General features: G+C 36.6%; 1 protein-coding gene across 2 annotated transcripts in view; it reads right to left on the bottom strand.

Annotated features, from left to right (window-relative positions):
• VWA8 (von Willebrand factor A domain containing 8) overlaps window positions 1–23,574 on the bottom strand; it is a 183,239-nt gene that overhangs the window by 47,220 nt on the left and 112,445 nt on the right. For both annotated transcript variants that reach the window (XM_071448324.1, XM_071448325.1), the window contains 9 exons: window positions 15,703–15,811; window positions 14,622–14,760; window positions 12,839–13,041; window positions 5,665–5,781; window positions 5,121–5,185; window positions 4,896–5,021; window positions 4,165–4,274; window positions 1,963–2,117; window positions 33–234 (listed from right to left, as the gene is read on the bottom strand). In XM_071448324.1, the coding sequence (XP_071304425.1) occupies window positions 33–234; window positions 1,963–2,117; window positions 4,165–4,274; window positions 4,896–5,021; window positions 5,121–5,185; window positions 5,665–5,781; window positions 12,839–13,041; window positions 14,622–14,760; window positions 15,703–15,811 (1,226 nt within the window). The remainder of the gene's footprint in view (window positions 1–32; window positions 235–1,962; window positions 2,118–4,164; window positions 4,275–4,895; window positions 5,022–5,120; window positions 5,186–5,664; window positions 5,782–12,838; window positions 13,042–14,621; window positions 14,761–15,702; window positions 15,812–23,574) is intronic.

Here is a 23,574-nt window from a genome sequence, read left to right as displayed (position 1 = left end):
TGTGTTGCAGCACAGGAATATGAACCTCTTACCTTTTGGGTAAATGTCTTTCAGGGGCACATCTCCGGGTGCTAAAATTCGGACTATTTGATTAGAAGCCAATAAAGTAACACAATTGGTTTGTTTTGCAGCTCCTGTTTTCCTCTGGGCTCCATAATAAAGTGCATCAGAAGGGGAAGCACGTTTATGACTCAGAGAGGAGTTTCTCTTCCAGCTATACACTTCACTGGGAGACTGCAAAAGAGAAGGTGTCTACTGAAGAAAACATCCCTATTATTGAATCTAAGAACAAACACTTCTTGATAAGTTACACTTCTTATTTAATTTCCAATCAAATGTGGCTATTGTGGTTACTTCTTATGCTACCACATGACAAGGAATGACCTGGATTATTTTGTCATCAAAAACTCCTACAGGGGTGAAAACCAACAAACCATCTACATGAGTTTTAGGCATCAAGATGCTCTGAAGATCTGAAGTTGAATTGACTTTTTTTTACTTGAACCAGGAACAGAAAGCATTGAAATAACCTGATTTGGAATTAAACCATGTAAAAAACCTATTAGGTTTCCACTAATATAGACAAATGCAAATAGATATTCCAGTAATTAATTAGATAAGCAATAAGGCTGGGACTTAGCTCCAGGTTCAGAGATTGAAGTGTAGGTCTCTACATGAAAGCCAGTGGCTTCATCTCCCACTGTGGTTGAAAGAGTCTGGTGAAAAAATCATCTCCAAGGTCTCAGTGTTTGGTCAACTGAGCACTGCTATTACAAGTAAGAGCTCAGATACCTTGTTCATACTAAACACCTACATCACGAGCACTGAACACTGAACCTGAAGTTTTGCCCCATCACTCTTACATCAACCCTTAGCACTCCTGCTTTGAAATTCATATGGATATCTAAAACTATGTATGAGGAATGATGGTGCCTCATTCTAAATCAGGCAGAGCCAAAAATGCTTCACCACTTACATTGGTGTGTTAGTATTGAAGTGTGCAGCTTCTTTAGTCCTCCCTCCTCTAGACCACCTCCCTTTTCCAGCAAAAAAATCACATCTACTGTAAGTAATATGAACAGCTTGAATAAACCATCTGATAATATAAAACCAAATCAAGGAAAAATCAAAAGCTAATTGCAGAGACAGTCTTATTGACAAAACATATTTTTGAATAATTTTGGATTGCAAAGAATTTTCTTCTGTCATTTGGCTTATTCATGTCTGTTAACAGTTACATTTTATAATTTGCCCCAATTTATCAAACAAACATGACATACAATTATTTATTCCATAATCACTACCCTTTTTATGTACCATTAGGAGGCAAATATTAAAAAAGTCCAAAGAATTAAACACACTGCTTGTATTTCCCCTGAGTTTGCTTTTACTCTTTGCAACAGCCCTAGTCATTAGACTGCTAAGTTTCACTTTCTTTTCTGATCCTTTTCTAACTGTGTCATGGCAGTGAGCACACTTACATGACGTATTTACACATGGCTACATTATTCAGTAGTGAAAGGGCTTTATAGTTTTGCTATAATTTTCTGTATTGTTTTTTTCTTTTTCCTTGATCTAGTCTTGCTACCTGCTGCACACTGGGCAAGAAGTTCACACTGAACAGTTCAAAATTATATAGATATCCTTTCTCTCAGAGGTTATGCTTAATTAAAAAACTGTAAAAAGACATGATTTAGAAAATATTACTCTAGCCAGCAGTGTTCAGAGCTTACTAAAAATGTTTTGTCTGTGCTAGACATTGTATTGTCCCATTTCTTATTACCTAAAAAAACACCTATATCCCTCTAGATTAGACTACCATAACAAATGGTGTACACTACATGAATTTCTCCCTTGCTGTCATTCCCTTATTTTTCAAATCATTTGGTAAACAGGTACTTAACGGGTTGCAGAATAAATGAGACTGTATTATTTCATTGTACAATAATGCTGAGTATTTACCAAGAGGTCTGGGAAACCAATGACAATAGTAGCATAATTATGCTCATCTGAGAAGATCCTGTTAGGGGAGCTGATCTTTTGTCCCACAGCTGCACTGAGGTTTTCTGAAGATAGCTGGTCAGTTGAAACTGCATGAGGCACACACAATTCAGACACTAAACAGGAAAATTCAACAAAATGAAAGTCATTAAACCCAGATGTGCAATAGGAAATGATATTAACTGTAAGAGTGCTGAGCACTGAACATTGGCTATTACTTTGAGCATAAAATTACTAAAAAGCAGAAGATCTGATTATACTATACTATAACACAGAGGAGAAGGAAATAATCCTATTTTTATAAAGTAAAGTCAAGTACTTAAAATCAGGAAATACTAGCTTTATAGTTCCTTATACCACTTAATTTTGCTCTCTGCTGTACAAATGAGGCAGGAAGCCTACGGAATAGAACAAAACAGTATGTGTTCTCATTGAAAATTGTTATAATGCAAATGCACCAGAAGGCAAAACATAGGTTTGCACAGGTAAGTGTCAATGTGACATTTCTTGGTGACTCTCTTGCTGTCTTTGTAATTTAAATAATGTTATTTGTAATTTGTAATGCATTTCTGTTGAATAATGGTTTGGTTTCCTTTGTCTTTAAGCTAAGAAAAGCTGAATTTTATTCTGTGCATCTGTGAAAGCCCTTAACCTTGCCTCAAATTACCAACACAGCCCAACAGAACCTGCTATCTTTAGTTCTGCACTGTTTCCACTTTGATGAGCACAAGACTATCTTGTTTACATGGCAGTGGGAGAAATCTTTCCTCCCTCAAAGGATAAATGGTCTGGATCAGCATTAAACCGACACTGGTCTACCTTTTTTTAGCTCTCCTGCCACAGATTCTGCCCCAAAGAACAAGAACAGACTGAAGATGCTACATTTGGGGTTAGCGGGATGATTTAGAAAAAGGTGGACAGGGAATATGGTAACATTTCAGATTGGAAGAGAAGAAACAAGATAACAAAGCACAAAAATAGCACAGAAAGCATGTAGCAATAAACTGCCCACAAATAGTTTGAGACTGGAAATTATAATAACATTTCTGTCCATCTGAGGAATGATACTCCAGAATGGTTTCTAAATAAGGTAGTAAGAGGAAGGAAACTACTGTGCTCTGATAGCACTTGATAAGTTGGTAGAGTAAACTGTACAAGAGTTAAAAAGGATTCTGGATATTTAGGCTATGGTTAGTTTTTGGTATCCACCTGGTTGCTGTTTATGTAAATGAAGCCCTTTTATTTGTCAATAATATTTGTTTGTACCATGTTTACACTGTGTTAATCTCATTTTTCTTATTTATGCTAGCCACAAGAACCAGAACAAAACTTGTTCCTTCTTTACGAGATATCGAGTGGTTTCTCTGTTTGTTTCCTCTGTCTCTCTGATATGTAATGACCAAAACCTATGAACATATGTTAGATGGGATGCACATATAGTTCCAGTCTTATTAAACCAAGAACACTAAAGATTTTGTGCACCGCGATCAAATGTTCAGGGTTGAAAATGTTATCAGATTTGAAGATAGATAGATCTTACCACGCAGAATGATGATCATTGCAGATTTCTGCCTTACTGTGTAACTAAGACAGGCCTCAATGCCTAGCACCATCTGGGAGTTTTGCTGATCAAACTCCCCCTATCTTTTAACACAGGTGTGATGGCCCCAATGGCATCCTGCATCAACAGAAGCACAGAAATTGTGACTTCTGCTCTGTTTTAACCGTAGGTGGTTTGCATTTTTCTAAGGGTTGGGAAATGTTTTCTACCTCATCTGAATGTGAGTAGCAGACCAGCAACAGTCTACAGCCTGGAACCATTGGTATATTTGTTCCCTTCTTTTCCTGTTCTAATACCTGCCTAGTCATCTTTCTTCCTTTTCTATATTATATGCTTGTCTGTTTCCTGAAAGTCCATGACTGAGGGTCTTGAATGCTCAAATGAAACAAAAGTGCTTTATTCAAACCAGTTGAAGTTTGAGCATGGAAATGCGCCATGCCTTGAGAAAAGCTGTTATTATTAACCAAACATGATAAGGGGGCAAAAACAGAATAGGAGAGATGGTTACTCAGATCTTTAAAGAGTCTTGTTTGCGCAGCTGCAAGCAGAAATGACAAAAAGAACAAAAAAAAAAAGGAACTAGCCAAGCTTGCATTCAGTACCTGTTGTTAAGCCAAATCCCATGTCAGCTGGCTCTTCACTCAATGCATGCAGCTGGCAAACCTCACTGCCTTGAGCTTCCATATGGGCATGCTTGGTTAAAAGAAATTTCCTGAAAAGATACACATTTATAATAATTCCTGATTAAACTTGTCACTCTAAACAAGGACTTCTATCTTCAGAAACACTGAAAACATTCTCCATTTATATAAACAAGGTTATCAACACCTTTTGCTAAAACCAAATATAATTTGCCAAACATCTGTGAGATAGGAAAGGGTAAGCCAGCAAATAGCAGATTTGTCTTCTGGCAACTATTTATACACTTTCATTTGCTGTGCATTTATAAAAATGAGACAGCAGAGTAACATTTCTTTCATGTGACCATGAAAGTAAAGGAAGCAGGCACTAACTCTGGACTACATGCCTGTATTTCCAGAGATAGGTCCACCAACATTCTCATTTCTAAAGGTCAATATCACCTTAGTAAAATTAATATTACCACATGTATGATAGTTAGACTTTCAGAGGCTGGAATATCCTCTTCATTTCCCACTCTAAAAGTCTATTTGCATTTTTGCCACAGCAAATCCGCATCTTAAACACCAACTTTTTAAGTCCAGCCAGTTTCACAAGCAGAAAAAAACAAGTTTGAGACCAGAAGTGAAACTCCTGAACACAAATGAGACACAAACGAGAAATAATGCCATTGAGAAAACTAGGCTGAACTAACTTATTTGTTTCATTTTCCACCAAGAGCCACCGGTCTTCAGCCACCAGGAAAACAGATTTCAGACTGATTGGAAGTGAGATGGTGTGAGTTTGACCCTCCAGTACATCCAGTACAATAAGGTGGTTTCTATAAAATTGGAAGCCAAGAAAAGAATAATCAGTTAGGGATATACACAAGGAGATCTGATTTAAATCAATTTGATATAAGGATATAATTTACTCTTACCCTGTTTCTTTGTAGAATACCAGCCAGTTTTTGTGTGAAAACTCTCGGCACATTTTGTAGTTGCTCTGTATAAACATACATCATAGGACAATCAGTGTTTGTTAGATTTGTCCCAGCGAGTTTCCCTGACTCCTCTGAAAGTGTACTAGTTTTTTTTTTCATTTATTTAGAAGAATCCACAGCTTTAATTACCTCTCAAAATGCTACCTAGTTTGCCTTGTTCCGAGTCATAATTTGTATCATAATTGCGTTCATTATGTTGGACATAATTCATTGTAACAAAATGTTCCATTACTTCCAGTTCTAGCCCTTAAAAGGGATATTTTAAAGACATGTATCTTCAGAAAATTTATTTATATTTTTTATGTCACTAGTCCATAACAATGCTATTTTATGTGTAAGACATTTAGACATACATAAGAGTAAACAATTAAATAAATGCTTGGGCTGTAAAACCAGGAAAAACTTAATGATCCTGTTTTTTCAATACTGACATTTGCTTTTAAAAGAACTTAGTATAATAGGGGCAGGTGCTATTCCTCACCTTCTCTTCCTTGTTGCTCCACCAAGATGTTCTCTTGGGAGAGTCTTGAACATCTGGTGAGAGCAAAAGTCGGCGAAGGGCACCGTTGCTTGTATCCAGCAACAACACAACATTGCTCTGAAAATGAAAAGCAAATCCACCTTTGTCTCAGGCTTGCTTAAGAGACTGCAACAAATCTATCCGAAGCACTTTTGCAATTTGAGCCACTCATGGAATTTTGAAAAGACGATTAAGATCTTGTTGCAAAACGTAGGCTGGATTTTCTTGGTTCATTTCGAAGTTCATAGAGAAACTGAAGAGGTTAAGTACATGCAAGAGCTGGAATGATACTACAGTTTTTCCACAGCATTTTATCTATACATCTCACATTCACTTCTGTATAACATCTAGAAACTGGATTAATATGGCTTACATGTCTAAGATGCAGCTACAGATAAGAGACATACCAATTAGTTCTATCAAGTCACTAAAATACCTCATTTCAGTTTTTATGTTTTCTTACCATTTTTCTGTTGTACCTATTGCTTAAGTCCCACTGAAGGTGACAAACTGGTGAAAGAAGAAATGGCTTAGTACTTTCTCTCCAAGTTCATACTTCTGATACTGTAGAGCCTGTGGATATTAAACATCCCAGGGTGTGACAATCCTTCTGTGACCTGCACTCTCTGACAGCTTATAGTGCCAAAGGTAGGACAGCTGTTGGAGGACAGCAGGATGACTCAAAAGGATGGAGACAAGAATCAGATGGGATGGTGCAAATCTCCATCACATGAAAAATGGTGTGCTAAATTTTGAACTTCTTCAGATTTCTCATTTGTTACTTGATGCCTAAGGGTCATATACATGCTATCAAATTATGGGGGTTTTTTAAACATTTCTTTTTGCAAAGTGCTATAGCTGCCCCTAATGTGCTTAACTAAGAATTCAAGACAATAAGCATTCAGGGCCAGCCTTAACTGCATCAAATGAAATTCAAAAGGTACAAATGAATAAGTTAATTAAGCCTTGGGCTCAATTTTTTGTTTGCCATTCAAGGAAACGTTCACTTCTGCAAGGACATTAGGTTCTGCAAGGACTTACTAAAAGTAAACTGCCTACGTACAACATGTGCAATAACGCACAATAGACGTTAAGGAAGTAAAACGTAAATTCCCACGAATTCCCCTAAATAAAACAAATATGAACAATCTGAGTCACAGCAGTTTTGTTCTCTTTGAGTACTCTTCATACTTTCACCAGAAATATTTGTGAGAGTTAGCTTTAATAATGACAGTAATTTGAAGCTAAATATGGTAAAGTATTTAAAATATTATCATGTTATTTGGAGCATTTGGGAATTTCAGTTTAAGTTCAATATTTCTAAAAAAAGAAGCTTGCTTATGTATTACAAACTAAAATTATAGAAATGTGATTCAGGAAAAAAAAAATAGGGCATTTGCTTGGGATTTTGGTTTTCTGCCATATTTCATTTATACAATTCTGAAACAGCATTAGCCTTCCACGTGAGATAAAGAACACATATGAATCAATTACATTCTTCCACTTAGTGTTAAATTTATGAGAGCAGTTGGTAGTATAAAAAGCTTCTCTACTCCACCCCTTTTGATGTTAATGGCTTCCTTCTGTGCTAAGTGACTGATGTATATTCTGTCTGTGTTTAAGAATAGATTTTTGCGTCACTTGTGAACACATCCAAGAGCAGCTCTGGCAACTCTTCAAGTGGGCTGGGAGAAGACGTTGGTGTGCAATTCCGCTCTGTTTGTTCTTGACTGGGAGAAAAGTAACCTTTGGGTGACCTCCCGACCCCAGTGTCTGGAATTCCAAACTCTGGACAGATGCAATAACCAATCTTGTGAAGTGGTGTGCCTTTATTTTTAGATACTGCAAAGTTTCCCTTTCCTTAGTGCTGTTTTTATTTTAGCCAGCATTTTCCTCTAAAAAGTTCTTAAACCAAACAGGACTGTGACTTCATTTTGCTGGTATGGGAAGTTGTTCCTTATGGTTTTGCAGAGAGAGGGGAGAGCTTGGGGAAGTTTCAGAGTGGCACAGTGCAAATAACTCAGTTTAATGTTCTTGTATTCTTCTCCCCAAACTCACTGTCAGTTTTGATCTGTTCTGCCCTCAATGCTCATGTCCTCAGCAAGCAAGCTTGCATACACAGTCTGCTTCAGACTGAGGCTGATCCTTAGCTTGGCAGGGTAATCATACATCCTCTCACCTCCCATCCCACCTTTTCTATTAGAGCTACTCAAGGATCACTTGAGTGATAGAAACATTACAACCCTGACACTGTAAATAATAGGAACAGATACAAACATTAACACACTGTTCATCAGGTTCAATTGGAAAAAATCTGTGCAAAAATTTATGGCTTGAGGCTCAAACCATCTCATCTTCAGAGGTAGGTGAACGTTTGCAAGTAGATTACTGGTGTTCTAATTAATGCAAGTGGTGTCTTTCAGATGATTTTGACATTTGATATTTCAAGGTCTGAGAACAACAAGTAGTGGTATAAGCTTTGTGCTTATGGAAAATGAGCCTTCTCCCTTTCTACAGAAGGTGTACACATTTCTATATAAGCAGATCTTTACTCTGACATGTACTCATAGAAAATGAAAGTCATATAATATTTAAAAAAAAGAACCAGTTTTCGAAGAAAATAAGAAAATACATCCTTTGTTCTGAAGACATACATCAGAATATCATGGGGACTAGAGGTCACAGAAATTACTATGCTACTGGTACTTTCATATTCAGACCCTCACTAGTGCTACAGGCCAGATCACAAACTGTTAAAAGAAATCTTCTTTTAAAAAATGGTTGCCATCTCCTCCATGTGAGTGAGGTGAGTGAGGTGGATCTCTGTGTCAGTTTCTGTGCCACAGACTCTCTCACTCCCTTGTTATCAGAGAGCTTTGACAGAACTGCAGCAGCACGTGGGACAGGGAAGAGCATTTCCTTCCCCCCCACCCCACTTCCTGACCAAGAAAGATAAAAGCAGAGTTAAAGGATGCCAGCAGGACACTGCCTGAACAAAGCTTGTTGTGCTCCCTGAGGTAGCCTGTAGGTTACTCTGTTTGTCCAGTTGTGGCCTTTAAACACAGTAAAGTGCTTGTAAAAAATCCTGGAAGTGTGCTGTTAATTTATGAGCAAATCAATTCTCCATGTGGACTTTGCTCCTAAAGCCCCATATAAAATCATGCATAAAAGTTATCAAAACTCTTTTGTGTCTGTACTTGTTCTCATTCTGAGCAGTAGATGTGAGAGATGCAGAAAGAAAAGTGCATACAGAGGGCACAAAGCTCTAGCAGGAAATAAGAGTAGGCCCTGAAGTACTTGTGGGAAGGACAGATGGCAGAGGCATTGCTGCTTTGAAAAGATGAATGCAATTCCCATCTCACAAAGTTACTTGAGATTTCTGCAGAGTCCTTTCAAAGTCTATGAGTTTAGTCTGAACAAAAAGATAGAGTCAAAAAAGCTTGCACTCACTGAGACCAATGGCCACCATGAGGAATAAAATCATCTACCTTTCTTCCAAGAAGATGTAAATGTGGCTAAAAATCAGATAAATCTCCCACTTGTGCCATTAAGTTAAATCCCTGAGGAGTTTACTTTCAGTAAATTTTTATTTAAAAGGACAGGAAGAAATGGTGATTTTTCATTTTATTTTACTGGAGGGCTCTACTGAATCTAGATGGATGTTATCTGGGAACAAGATAAAACCCACAAGCTTATTTGAAGAGCCACAATATAATAATTTCATCTTTTCCAATAAGGTTATCATCCATTTAAAATCATTCTTTTTTATAATTCAGTCAGAAACATTAATCTCCAAAGACCTTTATTAAAAGAAAAAAAATTGAAAAAGCTGTTTTTGGTATTGTCTAATTAATGGATGATATTGATTATTATGAAATAGCAGCTGTCAAGTGGCCAGTTTATTTAATAGATGCAAGTTATTTTTTTTACAAATATTGTTAATACTTCTTAGTCTTGCAACTAAACACAGATGAATCTCTAAAGCATTAGAGATTAGCATGTTATTTATATTATTTGTTTTTCTTGTTTTGTTTGATGCACCGTGGCACAACTAGCTAACGCTTGTAGCCTTGCTCGTAATGCAGATGTGCCACTAATCTACTTTTCTTAACATGTGAATTCTTCAAGTTCTGAGTTTATGCCTGCCCATGATCTTAGCACACCTAAAATGTAGGCACCTTGACTATATACCAAGCCTCTTTCTGTAGCCAGTGGAAAGAGACAGGAACTTCCAGAGGGCAATTAATCATATTCTACTTGAGCTGAGAAGAAATGCTCTTCAGGTCATCTCTGTTCTCACAGCAAATACAGAAGGTACTTGGATGATTATCTTAGGCCATATGCTTACCTGCTAACATCAATAATAATGGATTAAATTTCATACAGAGCAACATCCACCTCAGTTCACAGGTGCATAGAGCACATGGTTTTTCCATGGCTCCACTGTAGGAAGAGTTAGGAATAAAACCTATCTCTATGTATAAAAACTACACTGCTTGAGAATCCCTCTTGTGATTCAGTGGGAACTAGAGATCTCAGCACTTGAACCCCAACATAAGGAAGGACAGCAGTGGTTGTGAAGACAACAGCAGCACTCATCTAACCTTTGTTTTAATGGCTCACTTAGGAACCACCCCAAATAAATTACCAATGTAGTCCATGGATATGAGCATGCAATATACAAGAGAATAATCTTCCTTCTTTTTTTGTTTTCTAAGTTGCTTGTTTAAGTTCTCAAGAAGTCTAAAATTACTTCTGAATGGTGTCCTAAGAATAGGACTTTTTGCAAACAAGTTTGTAATTAAATGAAACGTATTTTCACAAACAGTGAATAAGGTCCGCCTTAATGGTAAAAATATGTCAAAAGTTCTAAGATAATGCAAAACATTCAGAATGGTTTAATTCTGTATTATTTTCCTGTGTAAAATAAGCTTATTTACAGACAGGATGTATTCACCCGTAGCACTTGCCAAGAAAGGCAAGGCTGAAGCTGACAATATTTAAGCTTTGTTAGAGAAAAACATGAGGTTATAGCATGACTGAAGTCGTCTGGAAAGGGACACTGAACTACTATAGTCTCTCCATGTCACAAATTTTATTTCAGAGTCTGAAAAATGTATCTATCGTACCATAACTAAAAGGTATATTCCATGAGGACAGCCAAAACCAGACTCTGAGATAAATACCTAACACTTCACGGAAGAACCTTCATTTCTGACACCAGATGCTACTGTGATTTGGTTAAAAACAAAATGGTAGGAATTTTGGAGGTCTGGAATGCAAAGAATATTGCTGGCTTTATATTAAAAAGTGTGAGACGTTCTAAACACTCTTAGATACAAGACAGACTGCCATCTGTTTTAGTTTCCTGCATCAACTTCTCAAAAGGAAGCCAAGAATTATTTAGAACCAAAAAAATGTGCTATGTGCACCTCAAAATAGCCCAAATGGTATTTCTATAGCCATTTCTATAGCCAGCTGCCTATTGGATACTTTCCAATGCAAACTGGAAACAGTATGATTCTGAGGTTACCAAGAAGGTAACCTCAGAATACCTTCTTGGTAACCTCAGAATCATACTGTTTCCAGTTTGCATTGGAAAGTATCCAAGAGGCAGCTGCACCTGCATAGGCAGTTCCACCAAAGGCAGAAGAATTGTGTTTCTCATAAGGTTCCGAGCTTAACAGCAGCATCTGACACCAGAAAGTAGCAGCAACACTTGACAAATGTTCCTGGAACAACAGCATTGCAGAAACACTAGAAATGACTGAAAACTATTAACACCCCAACTCAATGTAGGAAAAATTCTTCTAGGTTGAAGCCTCTCACCTACTGAAACATTGACAGAAGAAATTCAAAGAAAGCAAAAACAGCCAACAATAATGACTGATTTAATGCCCATGTCAAACCACAGCGAGTACTAGGTAGCTTAAGAAGCTAATTTTAATGTTAAAAAATGAACAGTAGCAGCAGGTATATACTGTTGCCTCTTCCCACTCCTGGGAAAAGAAATTTTGAATTTAAAATGTTACAATCAGCTCACAGATAGTAAGGGAAAGTGCAAAGTATGCAATAGTTGTCTTTAAAAAAGCATTCAAGTCAAACCAACCCTGTTATAGTAACTTCTTTGAGCTAGGTCTAATAAGCTTTCGGAGGTCTATTACACATCCAAGATAGCTCAGCTACTCTTGGAGGCATAAAAATCAGCATAAAAATCGGCTTCTGTTGCAGTGTTGGAAACAAAAAGGTTTAATAACAGGCAAAATAACAAACAGAGAAAAACTGAGCTAGGTGCAGGAGTTTTTTACTCCTGGTAAAACACCTTACAAAAGCGGTTAGTTTCTTTGCTCTCTTCTTTTTCTACTAAATTGCCCAGGTGGGACTTTTTGGCTCTTGTTCAATTAGCTATCCTTAAATTTGAGGTGAAGTCCCCTAGACCTATGAAGTGGCTCTTTCACCTAATTGAAAAGAAAAACTTCTAGGCTTCTTTCCTTTTTGAGAGAACAAAGGGTAGTTTTGTCCCTCCATCAATAAAATACACATTCCTATAGAACATTGAAATTGTTAGTAGCTCTCAATTTGCATTGTGGATGTCAAGGCTTACTTAGTCTTCCTTCTAGTCTCAACACTTCACAGGTTAGAGAAGAAGAAATACAAGGATTAGAAAACAAATATGGAGCAAATACAAGCAACATTTTACTTGGTGACTCAGAAAATGTCTCTTTTATATACTAGTTGAAAAGTTAAAAGGGGGACAAGATTGGAGTAGAACTTAAGTTCCCATAAAACATTTTACTCTGCAAACATATGCTGTTTGACCGAGACTCCTGAACTTGACCCATTCTCCCATTTTCTCCCATAAACCCAATCTCCCTCTATCAGTAAGAGAAGATAAGCAGGTAGAACTCATCTTCAAGAATGGAAAAGGACATTGTCCAGCTAAAGAATACAAGAGGAAAATCTCCATTTAAAAACTAAAGCTGAAGGCAACTCTCAAGCTACAAGTACAGTAAAAGAGAGAACATTCAGCAGGAGGTAGCCTTGTTCAGTCTATAGAGGTAGTCCCCAGTGACATGCCCTCATGATACTACTTTGCTCATGACTAAACATTTAGCTAGAATTTAATTTTTTTTACCTCCTCTTCATGTAGAACCACTTGACCTTTAAGTGGATTTCCCAGTGGTGCTGCAGTCACAAAAGGTTGCCAGACACTTCCAACAGTTCTTGGGAAGAGGTCATAAAGATCCACAAAGTATCCAGTCTTACCAGAAATGTTCATGAAGTACAAGGAAACAGGATTGCATGTAGTAACATAAAGAATATTTTTATGTTCCTCTTCTGAAATAAGAAAACAAAATAGTGAAAGGCTATTGACATTGTGCATTTTTCTTCTGGAAATAGATGTCATAAACTTGGCAGATGATATAGCAAAAAGTACTGAAAAATTATCACTGTTGACAAGGGAGATAAAGAGAAATGATCTCTTGATATTAACTAAATGTTAACAGGCAGAATCTTGCCACAACACTATTAACTCTAAACAGGTAGTCCAAGACACATTTGTGTAGGCATGATTGCAGTGTCAACCAGCTGCTAGTATGTTCCTCTGATTTTGCTGGTTTATAAACTTCTTTCTTCTTCTTTCTCTATCCTATCCTATCCTCCCTTTAAATTAATGTATTTAATAATTAAACATAGTACATTGTACAAACAATATGCAGAACTTTTCACATAAACCACCTTCCTGAATAATTTCAGACAATTCTTGAAACCAATAAAAAGCTACCTAATTTCTCTTTTGTTTCCATGAAAGCCTGCTAATGTACTTGTAAATTGGACTGCAAATAGAAAGAGCAGCATTCCAGTATTGATCATTAAAGATCTGTACATAATATATAATAATGTCTGGACTGATGCCTTGGAATGGCTACCTAGGACAGAGGCTAGGCAGATTTAGAGAATAAAGCAGGTATTTATTAAAGGCCTTTAACAGATACACCTTGGGCAGTGCAAAAGCCTTGCAGAGGCTACACCCAAGATGGACAATGGTCATGAGATTTTCAGGCAGACATGTTTTGTCTATTTCCATATCAGAAGTTAATTGTCCAATTACAACTTCAGGGAATGAAGTCATATTCCCCCAGTTTGCTCCTTGCCATATACTTTTATTTATACTTTTCAGGGCCTGAGGCTGTGAGGGTGGCCTTGGTTCTCAGGCCTGAAAGGATTGTTTTGTCTGACCAAAATGGGAATAGAGCTTACTAACACTCTGCATGGAGTTCAGAGTTATACACTAATGCAGTACAGGATCTGAAAATTATAAAAGCTAACAACTTAAGGCATCATGACATGCTTAATGATGAACCCTAAAAACATTTATAATTATTCCCAGTGGTGCAATACCCTCTGGGACATAAGCTGTAGAGGCAACTAAGGCAGGTTTTTTAACAAACTTGTAGATTTGTGGCTGTGTTCTACTTTAATTACACATCTTTCTCTTAGCTTGAGAAAGATGTGTATCCTTAGAATGACCACACTGACTCAGTGAAATTATGCACCAATTTCAGTGGATTATTTTTGTATTTCACCTACTATTAAAAACAAAAAAAACTTGGAAAAGGTAAGTTATTATTCCTACACTTCACTCCCATACTCTATATTTTTAATTCTCATATTACAATTCCTAGTATTATTCCTATACTCTGCCACAAGCATATCTAAAAATACACACTAATGTAAATGCACTGGAGTGTTGTTACTACACTTGAAATCCCTCATATTGCCCTTTAATATTCTGCCACTGGCTATTGGCAAGGACTTAAGAAGTCAACAGCCCAGTCCTTCCTCATCTTCAGGACATCTCACCTCTTTGTAATGCTGCAGATCATCACAAAAGTCAGTAGCTTTTCTTACTGTACCTTTTGTTACCGTGACGTCACAAACCATGTTAATTTCATCTAAAGGCAGTGTCCAAAAAGCAAGTTCTTCTGTGAAACTGATGGACCTGGCTTCATGTCGTTCCAGTGGAAAGCCTTGAATATTTAAGTACACAGGGCCCTAAAATAAATAATAACCATGAGGGCTTCCTAAAATATTCCACTCCCCATTCATTATGAAAATACAGAAATCTTCTTAATGCTGTAATACAATTAACAATAAAAAAACACTAAATAATTTTATATTTATTACTAAACAAATTAAAAGGAAAAGGAAATGCCTTTTATATAAACTCTCTGAATGTCCACACTACCATTTCCTTTATGGTATAGAAACTTCGTGCCTCTCCTCTTTAGTCTTTTCATGGTTTGGAACCATTATCACTTAGTAGCATGAGAAGATAGCATGTACTGATGAACACAGTTTATACAAGGAAAATACCAGAATATTTTCATTTCAAAGAAATTATATGGCAATTTCTTGTTATATAAAGTTTAAATCTCACCCATACAGCACATTAGCAGTACAGGTTTTTCCTTACTCACTGGAGTAATAATTACTGAAGCCAAGAACTCAGAGCTGAAAAGGACTTAGAAACTTTGGCTGTAGATCAAATGGTACCAAAGGTTCAGATTCAAACTTACCAGTGCCAAAGACCTGTAAGACTTCAGCTGCAAGCAAAATAGAAACAGAAAGCAGCCTTCTTTTCAGTCACTGATCATAGCCAAAAATTGAGATCTGGGGCCTGTAACTGGCGACCCCCAACCATCCAAGACAGCTACAAAGTTTCTTCAGATAAGGTATTTTCAATATCCTTATAAATACTTCTTTTCAAGAAATTCTGGCCAAGCTTACTGGTTTTCAAGCACATCTTACACTGTGACAGCTAGATATACGAAAATGGTAATTTTTCTAGTCAGTGTAAAAACTCCAAGAACAAGCAACAAGGACCATGCCTTGTACACTCTTTTTCCTGAAGAACTTAATCACATTTTAGACTTGTCACAACCCAGTAAATAAAACCAGTATTATATGAATAAAAAAATAATTTGAAAGACAAACCTTTACTTCTATTTTTTGAGTTTCTGATGGACACAGCATTTTCTTTTGTGCACTTCCTGGTTGATCGACTTTCCAGTAGCCCATAAACTTATGATCTGGTAATGGCAGTCTGTCAAATAATGTAGGAACAAATGAATTTTTACATTTATTAACCAGTAAGTGATATGGAATAAATAATTTAGACAACTGCATTTTTCCAACAGAATATATCTGAAGACTCTCTTGCAGAAAGTGTTTTCTTGCTAAAATATTTTATTCCTTTTTACATTTTAAATCACAAAAATGTTAGCCTTCTGGACTACTAATGTAGACACAATCTAAGCAGTATCATAAAAGAAGAAATGTATAATATGGCCTCAAAAGGAAAAGTTCTCCAGTCTGAATTATGTGAGCTATATCCAAACCATCTCTTGCTTTGCTTTATTTGGATCAGGTTGTGCCAGCACCCCTTAAAGGAACTTCTGTCAGTAGCTCACTCTTCTAAAAGACCAGCAGAAAAACCATAGTAAGCTCTGTGGCTCATTAACCACGAAAGAAAAATTATTTCTGTTTATTTTACCACCACTCACATGAAAAAAGGCAAAGGAATATAGACATGAGAGTATCCCATTGCCTTCTGGCCAGTACAACCTACAGAAAGGACAGGGACATCTTCAAAAGCCACATTTGCTTGCCTTGATTTAATTTCCTCATTTCTGTATCTTTTATCTAAGGAAGAAATATGTGGACCACAGCAAAACTCATTTATACAGGAAAAGAAAATGCTGATGTTTGACAATCTAGCATCACAGCAAAATACAGACAGTGCAATTTCTCTTTGTTTCCCCTGAAGTGATTTACAGCCACTGAAAGCAGTTTGACTTCATTAATTGGCACAGATACCTTCAAGCTAATGAACTCATCACTTCTGGCTTTTTTTTTTGGGACCAGTCACTCCTAAAGAGACCTCCTATCAAAACAACATTCTGTGTTACATGCTGTTGCACATGATTGCACAGCTACAGGACTTGGCAAGAGAATAGAAGACATTCCTTCTCCCAGTTTCTATAAATATCTTCAAAGTCTATTTTAAGGAAGTTCTCTTAGACTGTTTGCTAAAAGTATCTGCTTGGTCCCTTCTGTCCTATCTGATGATGCTTGTTCCTACTCTTTCAATTATTTTCCCTCTCCTCACCAACCTGGCACTTTTAGATATTAGAGGATTGTTTAATTTCTTCTCTACATTATTTTCAGAAAAAGAAGGGATCCCAAATAAAAAAAAATCCCAAATTAAAATATCAATTGGACTATATATAAAACTTAGGGAATTTTAGTTTTATTTTTCCCCTAAGAACTTATGGGAAAAGTCAGGGGATGAATACAGATGTCCCTTAATTTTTGCTACTCATTCAGGAAAGATGTCTTAACATTTCTTAATGATGTATTGATACCAAACCTCAAACAACCAAAAGCCAGAAGTCACAGGCATTCACTCAGCCTCCATCACCATTCTGTGTTTGGACCATCTGCCAAGGCAGTCAGACAGCCAAAGACACTGTTTTGCAAACAGAAAATGGTTTGGATGCTATTGATCACTGGTGCTCACAGATAAATATATGGCCAGCTGCCAGCAATGTGCCACTGGGGCATGTCATGAAGAAAGAGTATCTCATTAATTCCCTCTCTTAGTCAAAGAACCAGGAGAGTCTTCATGGCCTGTTTGTTGCCTGACTAAAAATATCAATAGATATTTTTAGTGTTTGCAGAGTGATTAATTTTGCATTTTTCCTCACTTCATTCTGCATTTTTCTATTCTTACACCTAGCTAGTATAGCCAAAATTGTTCCCAAATGAAGAAGAGAAATTGAGCCAGATTAAAAAAAAATCCAAAACCAAAAACCCTCAAGTACATGGGGCCGTGTTTTTGCATGGCAACATTCAATACCATTAGGAAAAAACATTAATGATGCAGTATTTCAACATAGACAAAATTCTTAGATATATTTATTCATGCAACCAGAAAAACAGGCAAATAGTCAAGCCACTAGACTAAATGTCAGTTTAGATATCTAGGAAATAGAATTTCACTTCAGGCTTCCATTTGGTTTTCTAAATGATTTGTTGGCAAAGCATTGTTTGTCTTGAGCCACAAGCTGTCTTGTGTGCAAAAAAAACCTTGGAGACTTTTTGCTCTATGACTCTGAATAGCATAATCTCTGATATGCCAATAATCAGCAATAGTTATTTCCCATTAGCTCAGTGGAACATCAGCTCTCACAAGGATTTGGACTTTAGTTTTAATTCCTTACACTGTACTCCCATGGACAACATCCTAGAAATCAAGAACTTTACTAATGATCATGAATAGCTATTAAAATTTGAAACAAAACATATGTTAATAACCACCTCAAACCAAACACCCTGCTTTTTATAGCAACAGAATTACAGATTGCATTCCCAAATAAACATTTCCACTCTCTTTTGGCTTTCTGGAGATTTTCTTTGCTAATAGTTCCTCTCTTCCCTCAGGAAAACTGATTTCTACTTTCTCCTAGATTTTTGAGGTTTTGTTCTCTTCCCTTTTTCTGAATGATTTAGTTTCTCTGAGGCAGCAGAGCTAGTCATCATAAATAGCAAAGAGGAGGAAAATGTAGATCTGAATTTCAGAATAATACAGAAAGCAGAGTTCACAATACAAAGCTCTTTGTCAAGAGTAATAGGGATCTCATTCTTCCAGGGCCTGACATTTTTTTTTCTTTGCTGTCCCACTGCTCTCTTGTGTAAATCTGGTCTAAGAAAGACTAAGAGTATTGAAGAAGCTGGTGGCATTAAGGTCTTACAATCAGTCTGCTGAATGAATTTCAGGAGGGAGTGAGGGTGCAGAACAACTGAAACAACATATTCACACTAAAAATGTGTATACATCTTAACAGCCTTCCCCTAGTGAATACATATGATACACATGGAAGTAAGGAAATTACCTTCTTTTCCCAGGACTTATAATTATAACAAGCAAATTTTGAAAATAACTTAAAGTGACAGACCTAGTAAAACTGCACTAGATGCTCCTGACACATTGCTGTATTGCAAATTAATTAACCAAATAGCATTTACATAAAAGGCAGATAGAAAACAATGGAAATGTCAACACTGGCAAAAATCTGTAAGGCAAAGAGATCTGATAGGTATAAAAAGTACAGTGGCTGAGTAAGAATGGTACTAAAACTTCACTGGTCTCGAAGCTGGGGTGTACAGAGCAATCCATGATTTTTGCCTGTCAAAAGCTGGAAAGGGTTTCTAGAACAGAAAAACTACAGGCAGACTATATTAATCTTGTAAGAAAGCCAAGATTTAAGAGCAATTTTTAGAGAATTATTCCTGTTCAGTTCTTTGATTATTGATGTGTCAAAGCCTGTTGCTTAAGGAAAATTCAAAACTCTATTTCTGTTTATTCACCCTTAATTTTAGATCCTGGTTTTCTACATGACTACTGCTGTCCATGAAATGTATATATAGGCAGGGTTCAGAAAAGTGATTGCACGAGACCTACAGTTGATGGGACAATTCTACAAGAAATTACTGTTTAGCCTGAATTTCTGCATTCACAGCCATCAAAGGGAGAATGATCTGTCAAAACATGATTCTCTTGTGCTGCTAAAAAACTTTTCAACGTGACACTTATAGAACACAATTTCTTTCCATTTCATATTTTTGATTTAAGAAAATAAATTCATTTTAGGGTATTTAAAAAAATGAAAAACAAAAAAAACCCTAAATCACCAAACAACTGTGTTTAAAAGTCAACAGAACCTGTTTATAAAATTTTTTGTTTAGCTTCCAGAGAACATACTACAAGATGGATATGAATGTTGTAAAAGGGCAGCTCCACTGAAAGCAAATTCTTCACTGCCAGGCATCGTATTAGTACAGCTGTGGAGATGAACTATGGCATAAAACAAAGCTGCTTAATATATGATCTTGTAAACCAGCTCAGTGCTGGCACAGAATGTATTATTCAAGGCCTCCAGTAACAGCCTGTGCTCCATCTAGCTGAAAAGATTTCCATCCCACGTAACCTTTTTGGACTCAAGTAAGATACAGCTTGAAATCAGGAAAATTCCTTGCCAACCAGTTCTCCATGATTTATCCAAACATATTTTGATTTGAAGACATTCAGTAGACATTCTGAAACAGACATTCAGAACAGTTGTATGTTAAAACTCCTGTTCCCTGACAATTTCCCTTCCTCAGCTGGTCCTGTAACACACAGGGCTGACAACAGACATGTATGATAGGAGAAATACCCAATAATTAACTACAGATTACTGGGAGGAAAAAAGCCACATGAAAGAATAGTCTCAAGAGAAAAACAAAGCTGGTAAAATGTACATATTTACATTACATATAAAAAACCCAGTTCATATAAAACAAATATTGAATTTATAGGAAGCACCTGGAAGTGAATAGTGACAGGAGGAAAAATATGGACTGGCAATTTCATCAAGGATAAATGTCAGAATTAGGATTAAAGGCTGTTTTACCTAGAAATTGCAGATGGTCTGAACTGTGCACTGAAATGGCAGATTAACATGAATTTAGAAAAATATGACATAACAGATGTCAATGGGAAAAACAAAATGTAATTGTACACATAAAGAAAGAAAATGAGTTAGTACCATGAATAATTCATTTTACCTACTATGTCTTGGCAAACCATCATAGATAATCCATCTGCTTTACATACAATACTGATAAAAATCATAAAATAGTGGACAGGTGGTACCAGGAGAGACAGACAGTATTTTAACACCTAACAATATTGAACATGTCAGTACCTTGAAGAATGGTTATTCTACCCGGAAAAAAAGTGACAACTGAAGAAAGCAAAAAGACCAAGTAAAGCATTCCTGTACAGGTCTAATACATGATATTCATTTTGCTAATAAATAAATTAATACCAACAAATTAATTTCTCTCTTTAAAAAACAACTACTGCAAGCATCATTCTGTAAATGGTCATTATATACCATCTAATCTTCCCTTCCAAGACTAGGTATATAATTTCCAGAATTTAATCTACAATTCCTGTGAGCATCTGTTCAATTTTCCTTGGATTTCAGCAATTTCAGCTGGACACATACTTAAATAATTCTTCTATTGAGACCCTGTATTTTAGTGTGTTGCTTGTGTGTCTCATGTTTTTTTCTTCCTATATTTACAGCACTTATATTGCAGCAGCAATTTAAATAATTCTGATTTATGCAAGTTTTCTTTTCGATTCAGTAATAGGTGATAGACTTCTCCAAAGCTTATTAAAATAGGAATTCACAAATCGTTCAATTCAAGACATGCCAGAGAGCGCCTGTGTAAAGGAGTCAGCATTTCACTATAACAATTTTCCTCCCCAGAATCTCCTGGAAATGCTTCTGTATCACAAAATTTAATTGTACTGAATTTGTATTCTTATACAACAATTTTGCTGTTGTATGATTAACAGCCTCAGGAAGAATTGGTTTGGACTACTATCCCAGTTTTCATGTTACTTAATAGAACCGCTGTGCAATTTATTATGATAGCTAGTAAGTCTTTAAAGTCTACCGAAAAAAGACTGGGGCACAAAAGTCATCTGTGAGGATATGCTGTTGTTGCTGGAACAAACATAGAAATCACACCTAGAAATCACACCTTCAGATTGCCAGCTTGTGAGAGCCTAGAAGCAGGTAGGAAAACGAGCTTAAAACAGAAAGTGATACTGACATGTCATAAAACCAATCTGAAAAAACCCAATACAGTAAGAAAAATCTAAGTGTGAAGAAAGTTGATCACATAAAGTGAAGACGGGGTACGTGCTATGGAGAGTTTTAAAAAAAGGATGTGGAGATTTATGTTTAGAAAACCAGAGATGAGTTAAATATGGCATGAAATGCAAACATTCTGAGCTTTTAAAATGTCAATACATTGCTATTCTGTACTCTCATACTACTGTACTTGGCTCCAGCAAAAATGAACTTGATCAGTTTCACACCCAATACTTAAGGATGGATACACATCAAATGAAGACAAGGAGCATAAAAGAAAAATAAAACCAAACAGATGCCTTGAAAACAGGGAAGATTGAGAGGAGACTTTCTAGTGCTGAGGCTATTTAGAAACAAGACTGACTTGCCTTGGGAGGTTATAGAACTTCATCTCTGAAGGTCTTCAGGCATGAACCAAGAAAAAATGAGGTAAGATTTTAGAATAACCTGCATCTTTTCTGAAGGAGGTAGGCTGGGCTAAATTAACACCATTATCCTATTCTCAGATTCATGGAAAACAATAGAGAGGGCAGTACTCCAGTATCTTTTCTGCAGCAGTCCAAACAACATATACCAAATTACCTCAATGTGTCTGTCCATCATGGGAGATTGCAATATGGGCTGGAACAGATTTGGAGAGATTATCTCAAGGTTCTTTAACCTCAAGGCAAAATCAACAGTGCCTAAATATGAAAGATGTGGCTGTAATTCAAGATGATCTACCTGTGGCTTACAAAGGAGTGAATCTCATGACCAAAATCAAGGTTGTCTTACAATGCAGGGGTAAGAACCTGAAATGCCAGCTGTAGTGGATGAGAGTGAGGGATTAAGACCAAGACAGGTAAGTTGGACAGACCATCAAAGCCAAGTGCTCAGCCCAGCACAGTGAGATCTAAGAAAAAGTTGTTTTTATCAGCTGTGTGTGAACTGCTCCTGTATTTTCTCCTCCCCCGGGCCTTCAGTGTACAAATTATGTGCTCAGAGGTGCCTGTCTAGTGAAGTTTTTGATAAGCATCTTGTGGAGATCTTGTAAGTCTGTCATCCTTGGTGTAACCTCTGCTAGAAAACCTCAGTGATGAATTCAAAATGATCAGCTGATTATCTTTAATTCAATATAATTACATTTTTCTTTTATCTTCTCACTTCTAGACTGAGCAGTCCCCAATTACAGCAATCTTTCTGTTATGTTTCCTAAACCTCCAATTGTCTCATTACTAAAGAATCCTCTCCCACATCTAATACTTCTAAAATTATACAAAGACCAAATTTCTCAAAAACTATAACAAACATTGTAATTAGTTAAAATAGAAATTAATAAGTGATGTTCAGCAAAGAAATTATAGCAAGAGTTTCAAGTGTGTTCTGTCAATTTGACAGACTTTGTCACTGCTCAAGTACTGGTTCCCCAGGCATGTAATAGTCCTGTCATCAAAATTAAAAGGTACACCACAGGCACTACTCTGCCTATCTTTTTTAATAATTAAATGTAGGATATTAGATATGATAAGAGTGGTGCTGCAGCAGGAGAAACCTACACATGGACACAACACCACAGAATGTGTAAGGCTGGAAAGGACCACAGTGGTCATCTGCTCCAACCTCCCTGCTCAAGCAGGGTCACCCAGAGGCACAGGGCTGCTCCAAAGGCTCTTGAATATCTCCAGTAAGAGACACTCCACAACCTCTCTGGGCAATTTGTTCCAGTGCTCACTCACCCATACCAGAATCACTATCAATAAATCATGCCATAAAAATCAGTCCCTCCTTACCAAGTATAAAATATGTATGTCATGTGGCAAACTCAGTTTTCCATATATCCATAAAGCTTTCTCCATGAAAGGGAAATATTTGTTTCTTCATAAATAAATTATGTATTAGAGCTCAAGACAGAGTAAGTCTTCTAATTCTTTTTGAATATTATCTACTTAAGCCTGTTTTCTGTAAATTTTGGAAGAGTGTATTACATTTGTTTAACAGAATCATAGAATAGCTTGTGTTATAAAAGCTATTGATCCTCTGGTTTCAACAGCCCCTGCCATGGGAAGGGACACCTTCCACTAGACCAGGTTGCTCAAAGCCCTGCCCAGTGTGGCCT

The sequence above is a fragment of the Agelaius tricolor genome, unplaced genomic scaffold (assembly GCF_023055355.1).
Source record: "Agelaius tricolor isolate 1412-34295 unplaced genomic scaffold, bAgeTri1.0.p SCAF_26, whole genome shotgun sequence".
Taxonomy (NCBI): Eukaryota; Metazoa; Chordata; class Aves; order Passeriformes; family Icteridae; genus Agelaius; species Agelaius tricolor.
The sequence above is the reverse complement of the archived record's forward strand: the minus strand, read 5'-3'. Positions and strand labels throughout refer to the sequence as shown.